Source organism: Balaenoptera acutorostrata, chromosome 5, assembly GCF_949987535.1.
Source record: "Balaenoptera acutorostrata chromosome 5, mBalAcu1.1, whole genome shotgun sequence".
In the NCBI taxonomy this organism is placed as follows: domain Eukaryota; kingdom Metazoa; phylum Chordata; class Mammalia; order Artiodactyla; family Balaenopteridae; genus Balaenoptera; species Balaenoptera acutorostrata.
Genome location: NC_080068.1, coordinates 42,951,844 through 42,971,285, shown reverse-complemented (window position 1 = coordinate 42,971,285; position 19,442 = coordinate 42,951,844). Strand labels below are relative to the sequence as shown.

Sequence of the window (19,442 nt, the reverse complement as noted above, 5' to 3'; positions counted from 1 at the left end):
CTGACAACCCGGACCTGTGATGGGCTTCTGAAGTGGGGGTCAGTGAGCTTACAGAACTGAGCCTGCAACCTGTGGGCTCTGATGCAAACTCCAGATAGACAGTGACAGAACTGAGTAAAGTTATAGGACACTCAGGGGTCACAGAGTTGCTTGATGTGTGGAAAATCCACACGTCTGGTGTCACAAGCCAAGTAGTGTTGTAGTAGAATACTGAGAGCAAACGCGGACAGGAGGAAGTGTGTGTTTTCCTTTACAAATATAAAACGAAATTTCCCAGGGCCTTGATCCCTCTGTCTACATCTGAACAGGCTGTGAGCTACTTTTATAAATTTATTAAGGACCACCCCGTTGCCACCACCACTGGAGACAAGATATCACAGAATCACTGTTGAGGTTTTAAAGAAAGGCGCTGAAAGACTAACCCAATTCCCTAGAATACTAAAATTCAAATGAGAGACTTGCCCATAGTCACTCAGTAAGTGATTAAATGGTATAATACACGTAAAGTGCCTGTAACCGTGCCTGGCACAGAGCGCTATCCGGAAGTTGGCTATGATTAACCCCTTCGAGCAGATATTCTAGCTGCAGGCTCACAGCATCCCACACACTCGCTGCCTCTGGATTATACGAACTGCTTTGAATTGATAATCAAGTTTAAGGTTTTCACTTGCGTAATGCATGTCTGTTAACTCTGAGTACGATTTTAATGTACATTCTCGGATTTGGCCGCTTGGTGCCCTTTTAGCTTTAAAAAGGAAACACCGCAAATCAGTATTTTGGGTTCAATAAGTTTTTCTCGGTGTTTTTTGTTTGTTTGTTTGTTTGTTTTCCTGTTACAACTGCTACGTATTTTGATAATAGGAACTCCTTTACTGAAGAACTCCCTTACAGGTCAAAGTGACCGCGATCCTTCCTGTTTCACGTTACTCGAAAAGCTCCGACCATCTGGTCATCCTGCTGACGTCACTGCGCATGCCTGCCTGTGACCGGACGCTCGGGAATGACGTCAGGCCCCTGCGGGTCCACGCTCTCCGGAGCGCCATGCTGGGCGCGGCAGGCGCGGGGCTCGTGCGGGGCCTGCGTGCAGGGACGCAGGTGTGGCTGTGGGGCTCGCGCGGCCGCTCCCTCACCTTGCCGCACGCGGCCCGTGGGCTCCACGCGGGAGACCGGCGGCCCTCAGCCGGGCGGGGGCCGCTCGAGCGGCGGCCGAGCCTGCCTGCGGCGGCGATCGTGAATTCGGCGCCCCGCCCTCTGCAGCCCTACCTGCGCCTCATGCGGTTGGACAAGCCCATAGGTGAGTGTGGACGGACGAGGCGGTCCGGGGGCTGCGGGCGCAGTGGAAGTGAAGCCCGAAAGCCGGGGCTCGGCCGCCAGGCGCCGAATACCGTCAAGACACCCGAACAGGCCGATCTCCGAAGTAATCGGCCGGCTGTCACTCCTCTCCGAATCCTGAGCACGTGAGCCGGGCAAAAATTTCGCTCATTCCACAGTCCGTGTTTAAGTAGTGAATCGAGCAGAAATTCCGTGCCCGTATCTCTGCATTTGCGCAGATTTACAGTGTGGAAGCACTTCTACGTTCATTATGTTTCATCCTTCCCATAATCCCAGAGCAAATAATTGAGACGATAAAGACGCTGAGGAAATTAAGGCTCTTTGGCAGAGCCAGACCAGATGATGCTGAGTTTTTTTTAGCTCTTTGCCCTGCACCATCCGTCACACAAAGATTTAATTCATTTGGATGCTGCAGGTACAGCATTTATGGACTACTTATCAGCTCACAGTCGCCTCCTAAGGGAGGATGTTGCTGAACTTCCTATTTAAATTCACCTTTCTCCTCTGTCTCTCCTTACCCCCATGTTTCTTCATAGCATTCTCCACTAGCCTTATGCATTTATTGGTTGATACACTTCTGCAATACAGTATAAGCTCCACTTATACGGGACTCTTATATCTAGTGTCTAGAACAGCCTAGCAGTAGTATTGAATGAATTAAGTCCTACAGCACTGGGTAGCCTTAGGGCTAGAAGGAGCTGTGGAAACTTTGTACTTTCAAAGAACTCCCAGTCTAGTTTAAAAAAACAGAGTATTGGGTGAGTTGGAGAAGATTGGGTTAATAGTATTATGTATGTTAAGAAGATACAAGTCTGCTTGCTTTGGTTCTAAATAAGATGACTGTAGGATTTTTCAGACAACTTATGCATAATACTATTAGAATTCATTCAGCAAACATTTTTTGAGCCCTTACTGTATGCCAGGCACAATAAGTTGACAGTAGTAGAATTCCGGGTTTGATACTTCTTTACTTAAATTCTTTTGTGGGGTAATTTTATGTTTATTGTTTTATTTTGTTGAATTTTGATCTTGTTAAAAAGTGGGTTTCATTGTTTTTCAGAAAGGATTACAACTTCCTACAACCATGTCACAAACTACATCATTTCAGGAAGTTTCAGCAGGTAGCACTCTTTCCACTAAATTGGTGGTATAACTGGTTTTACCACGTTTATGGCTGAAACTGCATTTATGTTTTCTTGAAGATAATTTGTAATTAGTGAATGAATCTTAGACTCAGTTTACACAAGCTCTTTGGTCTGCCCATCACCTCTCAGAATGCTTACTCACTTTATAATCTCCCAGAGAGTTTTTACTTTTTCTATAATAAATATATCTTTCTGAAACCTATTGTATCCTCCCACCTCTGCATCTTTCTTCATGGGAGAGAACAGAATGAAAGTGTCATAGGGGAGACCAAAAAATGTTGCTGAGAATCAGGAGGGCAAAAGACAGTAAGAACTCATGGGTATTTAGAGCTTTAGGTATCCACAGTGATAGCCTGGAGCCAAACTGCTTGGGTTTGAATTCCAGCTCTGCCATTTTTTTGCCTATGTGGCCTTGGGCAAGTTACTGTCTCTATTCTTCAGTTTCTGTGTTTGTTAAATGGGTATAATAGAAGTTGTGCCTATCTCATAGGTTTGTTGTGAGAATCAAAAGTATTGTAGGACGGCACCTGGCACAGAGTAAGCACTTTGAATTTGTTATTGTTTTCATTATCACCATTATTAATATTGTCTTATAACAACTCTAAGAGGTAGATGATGTTCTTTCCCCTCTTTTGTAGATGAGGAGCACTGAGGCTTCAAGTTTAATATACTTTAGTGTCTAGTGTCACTTACTAGGAGAAGACATTGAACCGTCACTACAGGAACCCTCCTCATCTGTAGGGGTGCCCTGCAGATTCCTATCAGTGAATACGGTACCTAAAATGCAGACTTACAGCCAAGGAAATGTTGACACTGACACAAAATGCTATAGGTGGTTACACATCTTTCTCTTTAGAATTCTTTTTTAAATGGAACCTTCATTTCTACTTGTACCGGGAAAATGCCTGTGAAGTAGTGTTCTTTTTTTTCTATCAGGGCAGGATCAGCTAGCTACTCCTCTGTCCCTCTGAGTTATACCGATAGGTCCAGGGAAAAGGAAGTGGTTAAACCCACTGTGTTTTAACCTCTTCGTGCATCTGTTTCCTCATCTGTAAAATAGGAATAATAATAGTGCCTACTTTATAAGGGTATCTTTGAGGATTAAATGAGTTTGTATATACAAAGCATTTAGAACACTGCTTGACATTTCACAAACGTTTAGAAAATGGCATTGTTGTTATTGTTTTAGATGGGACACGCTGAATATGAGTCTGTCCAGGACAACCTGAATTCAGGTCTAGACTGGTCATTTCTGATTTTTAGCCTCTCCTTGCCTTGCCTTTTCTGTGTGTTTAAGCCCCTTTTGGAAAAGCCTTCCTGAGTTTTTCCTACTCCATCCCCCATTAACTTGGGTGGCACTGTTTTATGCCTTTATAGCATCCTGTACTTTCCCTGTTGTTGAATTGATCTATTTCAGTGTTATTTATTTGACTGTGTTTCTTCCTTTTGCTTTATAAGCTGTGTGTAGGCAGAAATCAGCCCTCACTTAGTCACCATTGTATTCCCAGTTCCTGGAACAGCTCTGGTACAAAGTACGTGCTTTATAAATATTTGCAAATGAATAAAGCTTAAATTTAATGAAACTTAAACATGATCATAAGGACTTTGTCATTTGACCATTTTTGTACAGGATCTGATTTTTCTTTAGCCACATGTCCTATTTATTCCATTTTTTGAGGAGGAAGAAATTATCCTTTACCCTTCTAAGTTAAGTCTAAGAATTAAGTTGACATGAGACAGATTAATAGGAGAAAATCAAACAAAAATTTAATAGCATGTGTGGGTGAGAGAGACCCAGGAAGACTGAGTAACTCACCAAAATGGCCAAAATACCCTCACCTTAAATATCTTCAGCTAAAGACACAGCAGGATATTGGGGGTAGTGGTTTGGGACTTAAAAGGGGGGGAAGGTAATTCACTGGAGATAGAAAAGTAAATGTTTGGTAAATGGGCGTCTCTGGTCTCTAGGCTCTATCAAGTTTCCCCACCACACCTAGCCCATACTTTTGGCAGATATCTGATGATAACTCTACTCTGGTAACATTTTTGAAAATGTTCTTGAATCTTCTGTTTCTTAAAAATAATCGGCCTAAATTAATCCTCATGCCAAAGGGACACATTTGTGGGGTGGCACTCTTATATTGCTAATATACACCCTTATATTACTAATAGGAAAGAAAAGCTCAGAATTTATCTAATAGGTACAATATCCAAACGTTTGTTGAAAGATTTCCTTTTGAAAATAGGATATCTACTACAGGTCATGTGTGAAGGCTCCTATCCCTACAATTTATTTGGTTTTAGCTTAATTTCATCTAGTTTATGGGCTGAGTACCAAGAACTAATCCCATTTGTGCATGTAGTAGCAAAATATTAAAAAAAACAGTAGGTTAATCCTTCTTTCCCCCCAAACCATTTTATTATATTGTATTAACAACAATAAAGAAAGTTTTATTAAAGTTTTTTGAGCAGGTAATACATGCAGATGATACAAAATTTAAAAAGGTGGAAGGGTACAGAGTGAAAACTAAGTCTTCCACCACTTTTTCCCAACCAACCAGGTTTCTTCCCCAAAGGCAACTCTCAGTATCAGTTTCTAATGTTTCCTTCCTGACATCGTTTGTGAACATACATTCAAATGTATGTATTTGTTTTATATGTGTATGCATGTGCGTATATACACGTACCCACACACACGTACAGGAAAACTCTTCAGCTTGCCCTCCGTAGGAACTGGAACATTTGCAGCCTCCAGACATATATGACTATCCAGCTCCCCACAGTATGTTGTCAGCCTTTGGGTTGCGCCAGTCTGATAGGTGGAAAACGTTATCTCAATGTAATTTCCATGTGTATTTATCAAAGTTGAGTATCTTTTCATTGGTATAAGAGCCATTTGTATTTTCTATTATGTTTTTTGTCCATTTTTCGATCGGGCTTTTGATCTGTCTTCAGTTTCTGGGAACCCTATATATTAGGGAGAATAGTCCTCTCTTATATGAGTTGCAAGCTTATTTTCCCAGTTTTGTCATGTGTTTTTGACTTTGTGTTCCTTACTTCTCTTGGATACAGGGTTTCAAACAAGTGAAGACAGCTAACTTAATTTGTACCTTTTTTGTCTTTTTATTTTGCTTAGGAACCTGGCTACTGTATCTGCCATGTACTTGGAGCATTGGTCTGGCAGCTGAACCAGGTTGTTTTCCAGATTGGTACATGTTATCCCTCTTTGGCGCTGGAGCTGTTCTGATGCGTGGCGCAGGCTGTACTATTAATGACATGTGGGACCAGGACTACGATAAAAAGGTAGATTCGTCCCAGAAAGGAACAGAGAGGCTCCTCTCAATTCTGCAGAGTAAGATGGTGGCATCACTTTTGAATGCCACATAAAGCAACAGGATCATTTAGTGTCCTCACTGAAATCCAGCGTAAGAAGTGCCAGTATCAGTTGAATAGCTGGTGTTGCAAAGTGCAGTGTGCTTCCTTTCCCAACAGAGGAGCGGCCATGGGGGCAAGGTGTGTACATCATTTTTACAAAATGAATTAGAATTTGGAAGGCCAGAGAAAGGATGTTGGGAGTGAAGGTGAAAATTCTATCCTGAACCTTTGGGTGTCTAAAAGAACTGTCATCCCTTCCTTTGAGATATATGTTGGAGCCATAACTATTCATATGTAAGTCAGATCTTAATTTAAATGAATCAAGGCAGCCCTATTACCATTTGCTATAATTATTTCTTTTAAAAACATTTTATTTTTTTCTCCTTAGAAAAATAATACATGTTTATTCTGAAAAATTCAGACAGTACAAAAATAGAAAGGATAGAAAATGCAAATCTTCCTTATCACCTACCCCAAGCCCCCAGAAAAAACTTCATTTAAAGTTTGATACATTATATTTCTCTAGATTAATTTCTATGCATGTTCTAATGCATGTGTGTAATTATTTCTTTGTTCTTCAATAGACCGTTATTTTCTCAAGGGAATGGTCCATCTTGTTTGCCTTTTATTCCAGCAGCCATACTATAACAAGTATAAAATCATTAAATGCTTGAGTAAATAATCAAGTAAAATTTCAACTTAGAAGAAATCCAGGGTGAATTATGTGAAGTAAATAATCATGTGACACTCACATAAAGTGAATAATCTTCCCTGGTTTGCCTTTCATATAAGTCTTAGTTTTCCTTAAGCAAAGCACACCTATAATGATTTTTAGCTTATAGAACAGTGTCACATTAATAATTTTTAAATTCAGAAACATTTATTGAATACCTACTGTCTGTGAGACACAGTGACAGGTTCTAGGATTGTGTGGCTGAAAGACAACATTGCTGACTTCAGTTTAGTAGCTATCAAGAGATGGTGTCCACAAGGGCACTTACTGCAGACCACCTACCTTACCTTAGCATAATGCAGGGGGTTAGAGAGAAGTTTTGATGGGGTGAGGTGGGGTAGGGTGACTTTGGAACTATGACAGACTAAAATGGCAAAAAAAGCCTGGGCAGGAGGGTGAAGGCCACTCTAGGCAGAGGGAACAGCAGACACAGAGGCATGGCTGTGAGACAAAGTATATTATGCTTGACAACTGCAACTGTGTGGTTTGTGTGTGGCTGGAGGGTAGGATAGTGGCAGAGTGGTAGGTGATGCATGGTAAAGGCATCTCTATGTCTCGCTGACCGTTGGGATGCTTTGATCTATGCCAGGAGATGCGTACTTTCTTGTTTTGGGGGTTTGCACATCCTCGTCAGTTTTTCATCTGCATAACCATATGAATGAGGCTTCTGGCCAGTATCACTTCAAAATAATTATTGAACACATTTAGAGCAGCCTAATGTCAAAATCCTGGTTGTGATATTGTACTGTAAAGTTTTGTAAGATGTTACCCTTGGGGAAAACTAGATAAAGGATACATAGGATCTCTATATTTCTTATAATACAGCGATTTTTTTTTTAAAAATTGCATGTGAATCTACAATTATCTCAAAAGAAGTTTAATTTAAAAATAACACAATCAAACCAACCAACATTTTCTACTTTTTTAATTAACGAAATAGAGCCATTTAGTTTTGTCTTAAGAGATTTTTATTCTCACTAGATAAAAGGGAACTGATTAGATATCTTACATCTCCCCCGTGCCATTTTTCTCTGATTAGAGGAATCCAGAGTCTATGTTGACATACAACAAAGCACTTAAATGAGTATTTTATAGCTATGGTTTTGCTAACATGAATTTTAAAATGTTATGAGCATCTCTTTTACAGAATGGGTTTAAAAGCTTGGTCAAATTGTAACGCTTACCTTACAGTTTCTTAAAGACAGTATGTTTATGGCTGAGGGTTTTGCTTAACATGTTAGATGACTAAGTAAATTGCTAATACATTAAATGATAAGTGAATTGCTATTAGGTTATTTGGGTTAAATGTGTTTTGTTGATGATGTATGTAATCTGCTAGTCATGCGATAAACATTAGGTCCAATAAACATTGAAATAATATCAATGCACAGGTGTTAATGATACGATTTAGTAAGCTGTGAGCATTCTAGTTTCATAAAAACCACATAGAATATGTTTTTTGATCATCATATTGCATCATTTTTATTCTTTTGATGGAGTGCTTGTTTATTTTCACCTCTCGAGTTTGGCCAGGCAATCACCATTGTACTGAAGGGGCAGTGTAGTTTTGTGGTTAGTACTGTGGTTGGTGCGACTGGACTGACTGTGCTACCTTAGTATCTGTGACCTTGGAAAGTTACTGAGCCTCTCTGCCTCCGTTTCCTAAAACTTAGAAGTGGCAAGAACTTGTGAGTGGCTAAAAGAGAGTTGTTACAAGGATTCAATGATGTGATGCATATATAGCTCTTAGATTATTAGCATTCAAATACTGGCAGGAATAATCATAATATCCTAAATCAAATATAAGAACATAAATATTATTCCCACTTGAAACTACAGGGACCAAATCAAGGATAAGATACCCAGTTCTGGCACTAAGCAAGATGAGTCATTACAGTTTTTGACAAACTGTTTTATTGCACAGTGAAGCATGCTATAAATTGGGTCAGCAAATTTCTTCTGTAAAGGACCAGATAGTAAATATTTTAGGCTTTGTGGGCCACACAGTCTTTGTTGCAACTACCGCACTCTGTTACAGCGTGAAAGCAGCCGCATACAATATGTAAAAAAATGGGTGTGTCTCTGTTTCAATAAAATTTTATTTGTGGACACTGAAATTTGAATTTCGTATTTTCATGTGGCACAATACATTACTCTTTCTTTGTTTATTTTCAGCCACCAAAAAAAGTAAAAACCATTGTTAGCTCATGGTTCCATACAAAAACAGACAGAAGGCTGGATTTGTCTCACAGGCCATAGTTTGCTAAACCCTTGCTATAAATCATACAAAAATATGTTATATTAATTATGGTTAACATTTATTGCATCAGGCATTGCATTCACTCTGTGAGGTAGGTGTTATTATTGCCTCTCCCTCTCTTTCTGTTTTTCCTTACATAGGTAAATAACCTAAGCCTGAGGGAGGTCAAGTAACTTGCCAGAATTCACACAGCCAATAAGTGATGGAATTGAGTTCAAATGCTAGGCTCTCTAATCCCAGATCCTGAGTTCTTAACTTCCAGCAATGCTGAAAATTTTGGTTATGCACTTTATTTGTGGTTGAATTTAGAATAATCACATTTCATGATCTCTTGGAAGGAAAAGAATAATATATATTATTTGTTCACATAATTGCTGTACCTGTTCATATTCTTACAGTGAGTTTGCCCTTTATATATGGGTGCAGTTAATATAAGATTACAGCCCCATTCCTACATAGACTGGCAAAAGCACTCCCACGTTCAGACTCAGATAATCTGTCTTCTTTCTTCATGTCTGATGCCTGATTGCAGTGCTTCCCATACTCAAAGCATTTACATGATATCAGCCTTATCTAACATGCTCTGCACTTTCCTCTTTCCTGAGAATTCTTACTATTTTTGTCCCTCTTTGCTCCATGGAAATTGAACATATACTTGCTAAGCTGGGTAGGTAAATAGATTAGGAATTTGCTTTGTTTTGTTTGTTTGGAGATGGGGATGGGAGAAGGAAAGAAAGGAATGAATGGTGGGAATTTTTAGTTCTTTTCAAAGCTATTTTAAATAGGAAGTTTTGATTCTTGGTAGTACTTCCAATGTTCACCTTTTATTCATATTTCTGCCTTAGTACGTACCATGGGCCAGTCTCTGGAGTAAATGTTTAAGTAAATGATTGAGCTATTCCCGGACACTAAGGTATCTGTTTTTATGTTGTTAAGGTTACAAGAACAGCAAGTCGCCCAATAGCTGCTGGAGACATTTCAACTTTTCAGTCCTTTGTTTTTCTTGGGGGACAGCTGACCTTGGCACTGGCTGTTCTTCTGTGTCTGAATTACTACAGGTACAGTATATGTGTTTTTCATAATCATGTAAAAAATCTTTCCTTTGACATAGAAGTACGTATAAAATAAAACAGAAATATCTGTATTACAAAGTTGTTTATTACCTAATCAGGCATCTGTAAAGTTAGCAATGTACGTAAGTCACCACACATTGTAAAGTCAAGAATGCTTTCAGCCACAGGAATGAAGAGATCAGCGTTTCGTTTATTCTGCACCACCTCCAGTACTTGCGCTATGTGTTCCCTAAAGGACTCAAGACACTTCTCCTAGGTTTTCTAGGTGCATGCGTGGGAGTGTGTGTATATACCCATTTGTATAATTTTATTTATCCTGGTAGTACCTCTGAAGCGTTAGAGGCAGAAGTGATTATGCACACTTTGCAAAAAGAGGAACTGGGTCTTTCCCAGAGTCGTATTCCTAATCAATGACAGAAGAAAAAAGAATTCATTCTTATACCTCTGAAACAGAGACAAAATTAGACTTTTGTGCACCAGATGGCTGCTTACATAGTGCTTCAATAAGACAAAAAAGAGGAGGAGTTCAGCAAATAAGCATATTTTATAGAGACTAGACTTAATTGCGTATCTTGTTCTGATAGCTTCAGTCAAGTGAGAACACTTTGAAAGGTTATTCCTGGAGGAGTAGTGTTAAGGGAGCTGTGAGCTTCCTAAAAACATCTTATCTGACTGTCATCCTTTCATAGGTACTTTGTGACCTTATCCTCTTCTAGAGAAGTAACCCCTTGTGCATATAGGGAGGGATATCTTGACTCTAATTCTCTGTTAGGACATCTCAGTTTACTAGCTATCTTAATGTTTGAAAGCAAAATTTAGGCAGTAGCACATGGGGAGTATTATGTTGGATACTGGGGCCAGATGCCTTAGGTTTGCATCCTGGCCCTGCTACTGACTAGCTGCATAACAATTGGCAAATTACTTTCTCTCTTTGACTTTAGTTTTTTCATCTGCAAAAAAACAAGTAGAATAAAACTACCTGCCTCGTAAGGTTGTGGTGAAAGTTATAATGAGTTAACATATGTAGAGCAGTTAAAACAGTTGTAATACATGAAAGCAATATATGTGTTAGCTATTCTTATTTTGTTTCATTGTTTGTAACACTTAAGATATTTTCTAATCACCCTTTATGTTAATTAAAGTCCAGAAATCAAGGTCTAGGAAGAGAATTTTACATAACAAAAAATACAATTTAGATAAATCATTTCCTCATTAGTGTTGCTATTGTTGTCTTATTTACCGATTTTTAAGAGATGGTGAGGGCTTCCCTGGTGGTGCAGTGGTTGAGAATCTGCCTGCCAATGCAGGGGACACGGGTTCGAGCCCTGGTCTGGGAAGATCCCACATGCCGCGGAGCAACTAGGCCCGTGAGCCACAACTACTGAGCCTGCGCGTCTGGAGCCTGTGCTCCGCAACAAGAGAGGCCGCGACAGTGAGAGGCCCGCATAAATAAATAAATAAAAAGTAACTAGTATCACAAGCTTTAAAAAAAAAAAAAAAGAGATGGTGATATTAATCTTTTTAATGTTTTTTCTTGATTTCAGTATAGCTCTTGGAGCAGCATCCCTACTTCTTGTCATCACCTACCCGCTAATGAAGAGAATTACATACTGGCCTCAATTAGCCTTGGGTGAGCTTGAAATAACTATAAGTATTTCCTTCAGTACCCTCAAGCTATACTTTTATATCTAATATCAATGCGTGTGTGTGGTGTGTGTATGGTGTGTGTGTGTAATGTGGCAGAGATAAAATGTTAAGTCAGTCATGAAATTTTCCAAACCAAGAATAGATTTTCATGTTTTAATGGAGGGCAATTAGCCATTTTTATTGGCTAAAAAATCTTGGACATCTACTAAGATTATCATCATTATTATTTTCTGAAATGCTCTTAAAAATCTAGGTATGTCATGAAGAAAAAAAATTAGCCGCCTTGACTTTACCGCTCTCTTTAGGTAGTTGATCTAGATGCCCTGAAGATTCTGGGGATTGGAACAGAAAGCACTCTGAGGCAGGAGAACAAGAGTTGAAGAGTGTGATAGCTTAGCTCCCTTTCTGGGAAGCCTTCCTTAGACTTAGCAGAAGAAAGTTAGCCAGTCTCTCCTGGGCTCCCATAGCACTCTAATGTGACACTTACTCATTTCAACAGCACTAATTCAACAGGAAGATATTGAGAGCCTACCCTCTCTTCCCGTTAATAACTTGTAAACACCTAGAAGATAAGCATTCTTTACATATGGATGGTGCGGCATCTAACATGGCGCTTGACACATCACAGGTATTCAATAAATATTTGTTGGCAGATAGAGGAAGATAGGTAGGTGAGTCAAAATCTATTGCAAAAATGTCTACTCCTAGACTTTTCTGTTCTATTCCTAGAATAGTCTAGAGTATTAAGAAAACTAGTATTTTTACTTTAAATATTTATTGACACCCTGACTTGCACCTTGTGCCAGGAATCACACCAGGTACTAGGAAAATAAACATGACTGAAACACATTCATCATCTTGAAGGAGCAAGTCCCTCAGGTACCTCAGAGTCAGTGGGTCCCAAACATCTTCTCAGAAACCCTTTTTCTCCTCCACATTGCCTATTTCCACTTAGAATCCGTCCTCCTCAGTTGATGAAGTACGTCTCCTCTGTGGTCCCACAGAGCATGCATGTCAGTGTACCTGAGGGACTTGCAGGTGGAGATGTCTAGCAGGCAATTCAGTATCTAGTCTGAAGCTGAGGGAAGTGATTAGGCTTACACGTAGATATTTAGGAGTTGTCACCGTGTGGATGTTTGTTTACAGTCCTCAGAGAGGGTGGGCTTGAAGAACAAGTGTTCCTGTCTAACTCTTGTTTCAGTAACTTAAAGGGGAAGTAGAGCAGTAATGGAAAGAACACAGGAGTTTGACTCAGATAGGTCTTAAGTTCAAACCCTAGCATCTGATACTATTTATCATTGGTGCCAGTCGTCATACTAGGTAGGATAAATGTTGTTCTCATGAAACCTCCTATTTATCAGCGGGATATTATTCTTTGTGTTAGCTATGTTATTTTAATCGTTAATTAACCTTTCTGGTTCTGTTTTCCTTTTTGGTAAAATGTAGCTAATAACTACCACATGAGAGACTTGAGAAAATTTAAGGAAGAAACATATCTGAGAAAACAGCATACACAGAGCCTAATACATAGAAGCATTTAATACATGCTGATGCCTCTCTCCTTCCCTTTGGAATTCTAAAGTACGTTTAGACTTTCTCCTCTTTCTGTTTCGCTAATTATAGGGTTGACTTTTAATTGGGGAGCATTGCTTGGATGGTCTGCTGTCAAGGGCTCCTGTGACCCATCTGTTTGCCTTCCTCTGTATTTTTCTGGAATTATGTGGACTCTAATATACGATACTATCTATGCTCATCAGGTAAAGAAATATTCTTTTTCGTAACTTTGGCTTAACTTATCATTTTTTAAGAACTTTAAAATAAGAACTAAATTAAAAGGAAAGTTTTTTTTCTTTAGGCTTTTAAAAAAAATTGAGGTCACATTATATGTGTCACGTGTGCAACATTATATTTCGACTTCTGTATACACTACCGCATACTCAGCATCAAAAGTTTAGCTTCCATCCATCACCATACCACTGACCCCCTTTACCCATTTTGCCCTCCCCCTTCGCCTTTCCCCTCTGGTTACCACTAATCTATTCTGTGTATCTATGTGTTTAGTTTTATTTTGTTTGTTCATTTCTCTCTTTCTTTTAATATTCCACACGTGAGTGAAATCATAGTGGTATTTGTCTTTTTCTGTCTGACTTACTTTACTTAGCATAATACCCTCAAGATCCATCTATGTTGTTGCAGTTGGCAAGATTTTATCTTCTTATGGCTGAGTAATATTCCACTGTATGTATATACCACGTCTTTATCCATTCATCTGTTGATGGGCACTCACATTGTTTCCATATCTTGGCTTGCACATAACACTGTGATGAACATTGGGGTACATATATATCTTTTTGAATTAGTGTCTTTGTTTTCTTCCGGTAAATATCCAGAAGTGGAATAGCTGGATCATATGGTAGTTCTATTCTTAACTTTTTGAGGAATCTCCTTACTGTTTTTCCGTATTTATATTCCCACCAACAGTGCACAAGGGCTCCTCTTTCTCCACATCCTTGTCAACACTAGTTATTTCCTGTCTTTTTGATAGCCGTTCTAACAAGCATGAGGTGATATCTCATTGTGGTTTTGGTTCACATTTCCCTATTAATTAGAGATGCTGAACATCTTTTCACATGCCTATTGGCCATCTGTATGTCTTCCTTAGAAAATTTCTTCAGGGCAATGTCTATTCAGATCCTCTGCCCATTTTTTAATTGGGTTATTTGTTTTTTTGTTGTTGAGTTCTTTATATATTTTGGATATTAACACCTTACTGGATATATGATTTGCCAATATCTTCTCCCATGTGGTAGATTGTCTTTTCATCTTGTTGATGGTTTCCTTTGCTGTGCAGAAGCTTTTCAGTTTGATGTAGGCTCATTTATTTATTTCTGCTTTTGTTTCCCTTACCTGCGGAGACATATCCAGAAAGATATTGCTAAGACTGATGTCAGGGAGTGTACTGCCTATGTTTTCTTCTAGGAATTTTGTGGTTTCAAGTCTTTAATCCATTTTGAGTTAATTTTTATGTATGGTATAATATAATGGTCTAGTTTCATTTTTTGCATGTGGCTGTCCAGTTTTCCCAGTGCCATTTGTTGAAGAGACTGTCCTTTTTCCATTTTATGTTCTTTGCTCCTTTGTTGTAAATTAATTTTTCGTATATGGATGGGCTTATTTCTGGGCTCTCAGTTCTGTTTCCAATGATCTGTGTGTGTCTGTTTTTCTGCCAATACCATGCTGTTCTGATAACGATAGCTTTGTAGTATAATTTGAAATCAGGAAGTATGATACCTCCAGCTTTGTTGTTTTTTCTCAAGATTGCTTTGGCTTTTCAGGGTCTTTTGTGGTTCCATACAAATTTTAGGATTTTTTGTTCTATTCCTGTGAAAAATGTTGTTGGTATTTTGGTAGGGATTGCATTGAATCTGTAGATTGCTTTAGGCAGTATGGATATTTTAATAATTTTAATTCTTCAAGTCCATAAGCATGGAATATCTTTCCATTTCTCTGTGTCTTCTTCATTTCTTTTAACAATGTCTCATAGTTTTCAGAGTACAGGTCTTTCACCTCCATGGTTAAATTTATTCCTAGGTATTTTGCTGTTGTTGTTGTTGCAATTGTAAATGAGATTATTTTCTTAATTTCTCTCTCTTCGAGCTCACTGTTAGTATATAAAACACAACAGGTTTTTGTATATTGATTTTGTACCCTACAGCTTTACTGTATGTGTTTATAATTTCTAATAGGTTTTTGGTGGCAACTTTAGGGTTTTCGATATATGAAACCATGTCACCTGCAAATAGTGATTGTTTTTCTTCTTCCTTTCCAATTTGGGTGTCTTTTCTTTTTCTTGCCTAATTGCTCTAGCTGAGAATTCCAATACTATGTTGAATGAAAGTGGCAAGAGTGGGCATCCTCATCTTGTTTCTGATCTTAGAAGGACAGCTTTCAGTTTTTCACCATTGAGTATGTTTGCTTTGGGTTTGTCATATATGGCCTTTATTATGTTGAGGTACATTCCCTCTGTACCCACTTTGCATGAAGCCTCTGATGTCACATGACTGTGATTACAACACTATATGGAAATGCTTACAAATAAAGTTGCTGGAGGAGACCAGTCAGCCAGATGTGAGTGTATCATCAAGACCTAGCTCTACTTAAACAGGAAGGATTTGTTGGGAGAGGCAAGGAATAAACTGAGCCAGAAGTGAAATCTGAATGGATGTGGTTAGGGGGCAAGTGAGCATTTTTCCACATGTGTGATTTTAGCATGATTGCAACTAAAATGTGTAGGAAATTATTGAGATGTGAAAACTCTGAAGTAAAGAAGAGCTATGTGAAGAATTAGAGTTGAGTTTGACTTCTAATTTATTAGTAAAATTATAGTTGAAAGTCAGTATAGGGTCATAAAAGTACGATGATATGTAGAAATAGGTCTGGAAGATAATTTTAGCAGTAACATTTAACTTTGATTTGGCCTGCACCTTCATTTTTGATCAGCTGTTTCTGAGTTACTGTCATGTTCTTTAAAAGACAGTTTCTCCTGGAATTAGATGGTAGTGATGGTTGCAGGACCTTGTGAATATACTAAAACCACTGAATTACATACTTCAAAATGGTGAACTTTACGATATGTGAATTAAATCTCAGTAACATCCAGGCAATTTCTTACTACTTTCTAATGTTAGGACAAGAGAGATGATGCTCTGATCGGGCTTAAGTCCACGGCACTGCTGTTCCGTGAAGATACCAAGCAGTGGCTCAGTGGCTTCACTGTGGCAATGCTGGGGGCACTGAGCCTGGTGGGAGTGAACATCGGTCAGACTGTGCCCTACTACACCGCTCTGGCTGCTGTCGGAGCCCATCTGGCTCACCAGGTTTGATCTTTTCCTTATCTTTCCCTCTCTTTTCTTTGGTGTAAATTATAAAAATTATTTAAACAAAATGCCCTCTGTGTTTACCAAGCAAGTTACTTCCTTAAACAACTACTTGGCTTGTACTGCCTTGAACTGCCCCTTCCCTGCCCCAATATGTCATATAAGAAAGCTAGCTGTATTATTCTAGGGAAATAATGTAAACCTAAACCTAGATTTTTTTTTTCCTTCTAATTTTCCTAGAATTATTTCTGATGTGTGTCTAGAAAAATTTGAGCAATGTCTTAAGGTTGTGGGTTGAGTTGAATTACTCTGAAAGCAAACTGATCAACACAACGGTATTGTTTAAATGTGGGCATCTATTGATGGTTAGCAAACTAATCATTCATTTGTTTGGGTCACACTGGCACAGGGACCAAGGCAAGATAAGACACAAAATGCGAAGATGTCAGAGTTCTGCCTACACAGTAGGAAACTGCCAGGATGTTCACCCAGCACCTCAGCCCCACATGTTTATATGGCAGGTCTACATCACTGACTTCTGTAAAATGAATGAACTAAGTAGAATTTAATTAAATAGGTTGCTTGTAAATGGACTGTATTTTTGCGTCAGTATTACTGTTATTTTCTTTGAACAGAATCGAAAAGATGTTAGTAAGCCTGTATTTAGATGATCTATTTTACACAGATCGGTGCATGTGTAAGCAGGACTTGCATAACATGGTATGAAGGAAACTAAAATCTGATGTGCATAAAGTAAACCACATACTATATCACCTTCATTGTTTCCCTCACCAGGAAAGCTAAAAGGTATGAATTAGTGATTCTCCACATTTCAGCGTTTTCCTCTTCAGAATTTCTCAGCATCTCCTTTTGGTCATTACTCAGCTCCATGGGAGTTGTTATCATCAGTTGATTCTCTGGTTAGGATAATGGATGTTTAGCAATATTTAAGCACCTGGATATTAGCAGAGGAAGGCAAAAATTATGGGGATAATCACAAATATTATAGGAAATATTTGGAACCCACTTTATATTCTGAATTGCCTTTGTGGTCCTCTGCCTAGTCCTTGACACAATACTTTAAGATGGACGTAGTCTTCTAGTATTTGGAGAAAGGAAATCATGATGATTTTAAGTCTGCAGGTCACATAATAAAGAATAGTTGAGGGCTTCCGATGCTTAAGTCCAGGGAAGCGTAAAATAGGGACATGAGACTTTCTCGATATATTTGCAGGAAAACTGTGGAGAAAAGAGAGTATGTTTGGTCGCTACCTGCAGATCTAGGATTTTAGGTGCCCTTCTCTATGTGGGGATGGGAGGAAGATTTTAACATGTATGGGGGTACTTTGGGGTATCATAAATAAACTGGGGAGGGACCACTACAGGCATTTAGTGAGCGAGGGCCAGGTACATTAAATATCTCTTGATGCAGTAGACAGCCCTGCACAGTAGAGAGTTGTCCTGCCCAAATGTAACTTGTTCCTCTGTTGAGAAACATTGCTCTGAAGAATAAAGCTAAACTGGAGGGTAGGAGTTGTAGAGAGCAGATTTTAGATCAATCAGTTTAAGGAAGAACTTTCTAAATAGAATTAAAAATAGCATGTGTTGCCTCTCAGAGTGTTCCTGCACCCGTCAAGTGTAAGTCTTTAGCTTAGATGATATCCACTGAGAGATATGGTAGATTTTTTCTACATTGGAAAACAATCTGGGATACATTAAAGGCTTCCCATTGCTTAAAATTCTATAACAAAGTGCTGTTATCTTCTTCATATTGATGTGTTTATTTGTGATGCCTAAAAGTCCATACTGAGTTCTAACATGGCATGTATTCTTTTCTTATAGATTTACACTCTGGACATCCACAGACCTGAGGATTGTTGGGATAAATTCACCTCCAACCGAACAACAGGACTAATAATTTTTTTAGGAATTGTCCTTGGGAATTTGTGGAAAGAAAAAGAGATTGATAAAACAAAGAAAAATATAGATAATAGAATAGAAAATTAGCAAATTAAGTTTATCTGGGGATTTTTAAAACAAACTTTTACAAAATATTCTCAGGTCTTATTACCACATAATTAGATTTGAATAACAGTCTTAAAATATGTTAATGAATTACAAACCAGTAGATGAAGTTTTAGAGCATTTTTGCCTGGATTTTAGTTCAACTATGTACTAGTCAAATTCTTCCCCGTCACAGAAACCAGGAACTCTTCAGGATTTGCGATCACCTGGAGTATTTATAATTCTCATCTGCAGTTACAGGAATTATATGAGTTTTGGCACTTTAGGAAAAAACGATGTGTGTCTCATCTAAATGAATGTCTCTGTAGGAAAATGGACTCTCTTTTTAGGGCAAAATAAAGGCTGCTACAGAAAGTTGAGGCTTATTGTTCTTTGCGTTGACCTTTACTTACTGCCAAAAGCTGTAATTCAGGAAACCGTTCTGTTTTTTATATTTTAGGAGAATTTAAATCAGTAAATAAAATTTGTTACCTGTTATACCTGTACATACTGCTGTTTGTTACCAACCCTGACATTTATTTGAGAGGTCTCTGTGTACAGCCGTAGTGACCAGAATGGGCCGGCAGTCACTAATGATGACTTTAATTTCTATTTATTTATTTTCTATCTCAGGTGATTGTAATTGATAGGATAGTGGTATATTGGTTAGGTGTAGTAACTATTTCTTTCCTTACCCCCTTCAGAATATTCTCAACACAACAGCCACAACGATTTTCTTAAAACCTCTGTAAGGCCATGTCATTCTTCTTCTCAGAACCCTCCAGGATCTTCCCAGGTCACTCAGTACAAACTGAAAGTCTTGTCACCTGCTAGGCCCACCATGATCTGGCCTTGTCTGTGGCTCCTCCCCTCACACCCCTCTGCAGCCCTGCTGGCCTCGCACTGCTCCTCGACAGGCTGGACAGACTCGACCCAGGGCCTTTACATGTACAATTTCCTTTGCCTACAGTGCTGTCCTTGGATTATGTCTTAGTC

General features: G+C 38.8%; 1 protein-coding gene across 1 annotated transcript; it reads left to right on the top strand.

The window, feature by feature from the left end:
* Positions 1–999: 999 nt before the first annotated feature.
* On the top strand, positions 1,000–18,952 carry COQ2 (coenzyme Q2, polyprenyltransferase). The gene is made up of 7 exons (XM_057547394.1): positions 1,000–1,294; positions 5,614–5,780; positions 9,782–9,903; positions 11,463–11,548; positions 13,189–13,322; positions 16,254–16,442; positions 18,285–18,952. Exons 1-7 carry the CDS (start codon positions 1,042–1,044, stop codon positions 18,447–18,449), a joined length of 1,116 nt encoding a protein of 371 aa, XP_057403377.1. The 5' UTR covers positions 1,000–1,041; the 3' UTR covers positions 18,450–18,952.
* The last annotated feature ends 490 nt before the right edge of the window (positions 18,953–19,442 follow it).